Here is a 4,728-nt window from a genome sequence, read left to right as displayed (position 1 = left end):
TGAATGGCTCCGGAATTTCTTAGAGGACATTCCATTCTGGCCCGAACCTGTGGGACTTATTTGCATACATTGTGATAGTCAAGCAGCAATAGGTAGGGCAGGGAGCATTATGTACAACGAGAAGTCTCGTCATATACGACGGAGACATAATACCGTAAGATAACTCCTCTCTAGTGGAATTATCACAATTGACTATGTGAAGTCAAGTGATAATGTGTCAGATCCACTAACGAAAGGCCTAGTGAGAGAGACAGTTGAAAGATCATCTAAGGGAATGGGTTTACGGCTTAGGATAAGTCAGCAGAGCGATAACTCTATCTAGCAGACTGGAGATCCCAAGAGCTATATTCAAGGAGAAAAACAAAGTTGTAACTGACGGTTTGAAATTGTCAATCAACTCAATCCATTCTCATGATGAAGAAAATGTTCAGGAACAAGGTTAAGACTTTAAGGCTTGTTAATGAGTTAATAAAGCTTAAAGTTTTTAATGATTTGCTAATTTTGGCAGATTTGACCAAATAATGTATCTACGAGATGACATGGTTAGAAATCACATATGTGAGTGTGAAGTGTAAGCCGCTTCAAAGAGAATTTTTATGTCAAAAGCTTATCTTTATACACTCATGAAACCAGGAGGTGTTCATGGCTGAAACGAACACAACCGTAAGAACCATAAACGGTAAAGGGTTAATTGTGTGACATATGGTTGTCTAGGTATACACCAAAGCTTGACGGTTCAAGATATCGCATCTACCGATTGACCGAGTATATCCGACATATGTTCACTACGGAAAGTCCAAGGGGAAACCTACTTATCCAGATGCAATTGATTCTTGCTTATTAAGTGCACACTCGTCCGTGCATTCCTTATGTTATAACCATTCCCCATTAATGTGGGGGATTGTTGGGTATGTAGCAAGAGTTAATGGGAAATGGAGGGAAGATGAAAGAGGAACTTGAAAAAGTTAGGAACTTGAAAAGTTGAGAACTTGAAAAGTCCTCTTATGCTTTATTGAAAAGACATTTGTCCCTCATCGGTGGTGGAAAGAAAAATAGGAGATTTTAAATATAGAAACACTCATATTAATTGTTAAAAGGGTTGGAAAGAGGGACCCCACTTGCGCCGTCGTCATCGTCGCTCGCTCGGCTCGACTTCGGCTTCGGCTTTGGATTTGGATTTGGAAAATCGATCGAGAGATTATTTTTTGGACAAAGTTTGTTTTAATTATTTTAGTTAATTAATTAAATTAAATGGCCAACGTTTTAATTCGTTAATTAATCGATTCAATTAATTGACCCGACCCGACTCGGATCCACGCGCGACTTATTTTATTTAAATCTTTCCCATTTTTATTTTAATTTCCCGCCGTTGGAAGTGACTGTTCTGAAAGGTTGCAACTTTCAGAAACAGCCATGACCGTTTGAAAGGTTGCAAACTTTCATGAATGGTCGTGTGGATTCTGAAAGGATTGCAACCTTTCGGAACCAGTTCCTCTTGCCTATAAATACATTGATTCTTCAGACTTATTCCTTACGAATTTTTCTAATTTCTTCTTCTTCTGCACAAAATTTCTTCGTGTACTTTACTGTTGTTGAGTGGTTCGCTGACACTAGAGTTTTGGGTATCAATACACTGGTGATTGAGATCATTATATCCTGGGAGGACATATTCCAAATCAAACGTCGGATACTAGAGGGGAATAATTTCCTTAAGGGGACACTATGCATTCAGTGGGCTTGATCTTTTCTGATTCTGATTTTCCAGATTGTGGTACATTTTTTTTACAGATTTTAGTTTTGTCAATTAATTTATGTTCATCTATTCCTACTGGTTTATTAAACTTTGGTTACTTCGTGTTTCTGCAAAGTTTATTGAAATCAGTAATTCTTGTTTTTAAACACAGATTGATAACACAAGTGACATTTCACATTGATTGTGTTTTCTCCATCCTCTAACACACTTCATCTTCACCCGACCACTTATAGCCTTCATCCCCACCTCCCATATTATTTGTCTAGATTATATACAAATACTTGAAGAATAGTATATATATTTTTTACATATAATATCAAACACAAGAAAATAAGTAAGAAATTCATTTATTTTCCTAGGAAAACAATTTCTAAGAAAATATATGTCTTCATATCTAACACATCTTGGGTACCCTAGGTGAGCCAAATCCTAAAAATAATTAATTAGTTGAGTGACCACTTAAAAGAGAACACGTGTCAATCAAATAAATATGATCCTCTTGATTATTATTGACTAGACACATGTTAAAATTTCAAGGCTAGGAAAATGGAGAAATTTTGGTATTTTAGGTGAGCCAAATCCTAAAAGTGTAATAAATTGAGTGTCCACATATACATTTTCCCTATCTTCATCGTTTTTTAATTGGGAAAATTGTATAAAATAGTAAATTATTAATTAAAATTAAATGTTATAACTACAGTTTCATTTAATTTTAATCCGTAGCAAACACTTTGACATTCGCCTCTCTCCCCAGATATCTCACTCGCCACTCTCTCTTATGCCTCTCTCACTTTATACAAACACAAATGTATAAATTGTGTTTGTGTTTGTATAAAGCGAGAGAATTGTATATACAAATATAAATACATATATTTTCGTTCGCCTCCCTCCCAAGATATCTCGCTCGCCACTCTCCTGATCTCGTTCACCACTCTCTCTCTCTCTTACCTCTCTCGCTTTATACAAACACAAATGTATAAATTGTGTGTGTGTGTGTATAAAGCGAGAGAAAACTGTATATACAAATACAAATACATATCTTTTTATCCTATACACTTATACTTATACAATACAAATCATTCCCTATCCAATTCTCTTTTGTTTTTCTCTCTTTCTCGCTTCATACAAACACAGATTATACAAAAATATATATATGTGTATACAGATTCCAAATATATACTTATACAATTGATTCTTTTGTATAAGTATACCGAAATATACATATTAATAGTCATAGCAAACATAAAGTTTGCTATGGAGCGCAATTATGCAAATTATAACTATAGAATACAAATATAATTTTTATGTTTGCTAAACCTAAAATTTACTCTTTTAAATTTGCATGAGCATGCAAAATTCCATTGTAAAAGATAAATTTATAACTAAATTAAAATCTAATTAAACACAAATGAATTAACACTGTTGGTAATATGTTGTACAAATAGTGGTAATGTTTTATACTAGCTAGCTTCTCACATCTAATTGAAATCTATATAAATACTACAAATTCTCAAACATTTTTTCACCACTTTATTTTCACAACTTATAATTGCTATTTTGAGAAGAAGAAAATATGGGTTTGAAAGGAAAGTTAACTGTTGCAATGGAGGCGAAGTGTGGAGGACACTCGATCCATGATATAATGCACACCAATACGCATCGTATACCAACTATTAGTCCTGCAGGTATCAACCGATTTGAGATTCATGAAGGTGAAACCATAAAGATTGGTTCAGTTGTAAGCTGGCATTATAATGATGGTAACACATATTTTTCTATGTTCTCTCTCACACACAATCAATCAAATATGATTTACTTGCATTAATTTTTCATGTTATATTTATATATATTTGGTAGTATAAAAGTTATTTTTGATGAAAATGATATTCATAAAAAAAAAATTAATGATGTTTGATTACCACATATATTCCACGGAAAGCCTTTTGCTTCCACCAAAGAAAAAATAACTTCTTTCACTTGTTGGGGATAGAATTTTTTAAATATAAATTACCTTAACTTTAAAATTTATTATTTGCTCCAACTAACACTGAGACATTATTTACTAATATTTAGTTACTTTAAAGATTTGTCAAATTAAGTTATTATTATTATTATTAGTCGTTAAAAGTGTGTAAGTTTTAGGTAATATATGATTTCACCAATCAAATACTAAAATTGTTTTTGTACAAAAATCTCTTTTTTTTCGAGAAAATATTACTTTTGTTATACCAAACATAAATAATTAAATCAAAATTATAATTTTCTTTCTAATTTTCATATTCTCCATAGTGTCAACTCTTCTTTTGAGATTTTGAAATATAACTTTATTCCAAAAAAATAGACCATCCAATATTCATGAGCATTAAAGAATTTTTGGAGAAAATAGAAGTGGAAAACTAGGGGAAAAATCAAATAATATAAAGATATTATTTTGTAATTCTTTAAGTCTATCCTGAGGAATTAAGGAGTTGAACTAAGAGTAACTTCTCTTATATTATTTAATGATTACAGATGGACAGAAAAAGATTATGAAGCAAATTATTGAAGCCATCGATCCACATAAGAAATCAAGTTGTTGGAAAGTTATTGAAGGAGACGTGTTGGAGATGTATAGTTCTTTTACGTATTTAATATCTTTTGAACCCCAGTGGTCAATATGGACAATTGAGTACGAAAAAAAAACAGAAGACACCCCCGAGCCCCTGATTGAATTGGGTATTTCTATTGACATGATTAAGGATATAGAGAGTCACCTTTTCAAAAATTAGGGATATATATAAAGTTTGTTGTGTGTGTGTCTTTACACATACATAATCTATGTGTGTTTGTGTCTGTATGATGAATAATTGGCAAGTTTTAGCCATTCGTGTAAAATAAATATTATTGTATGTGTTTGAATAACATATTTTATATGTTAATCCATATCTATGGATATGTTGTATGTGTAAGATATTACGTACTTAGTTAAAATAATT

General features: G+C 32.1%; 1 protein-coding gene across 1 annotated transcript; it reads left to right on the top strand.

The window, feature by feature from the left end:
• The first annotated feature begins 3,272 nt into the window (after nucleotides 1–3,272).
• LOC102597630 (MLP-like protein 28) lies at nucleotides 3,273–4,728 on the top strand. The gene is made up of 2 exons (XM_006366978.2): nucleotides 3,273–3,513; nucleotides 4,265–4,728. The coding sequence occupies exons 1-2, from the start codon at nucleotides 3,327–3,329 to the stop codon at nucleotides 4,519–4,521; spliced, it is 444 nt and encodes a 147-aa protein (XP_006367040.1). The 5' UTR covers nucleotides 3,273–3,326; the 3' UTR covers nucleotides 4,522–4,728.

The sequence above is a fragment of the Solanum tuberosum genome, unplaced genomic scaffold (assembly GCF_000226075.1).
Source record: "Solanum tuberosum cultivar DM 1-3 516 R44 unplaced genomic scaffold, SolTub_3.0 scf00710, whole genome shotgun sequence".
NCBI classification, from domain to species: Eukaryota; Viridiplantae; Streptophyta; class Magnoliopsida; order Solanales; family Solanaceae; genus Solanum; species Solanum tuberosum.
Note: the sequence above shows the minus strand (reverse complement) of the source record. Positions and strands in the feature narration are given on the sequence as shown.

What these genes read in the sequence shown, in the direction of transcription:
- LOC102597630 (XM_006366978.2), top strand. Translation starts at nt 3,327, where the DNA reads ATGGGTTTGAAAGGAAAGTTAACTGTTGCAATGGAGGCGAAGTGTGGA. An exon ending in AAGCTGGCATTATAATGATG is followed by an intron (nt 3,514 to 4,264) that starts GTAACACATATT and finishes TAATGATTACAG; the next exon opens with ATGGACAGAAAAAGATTATG.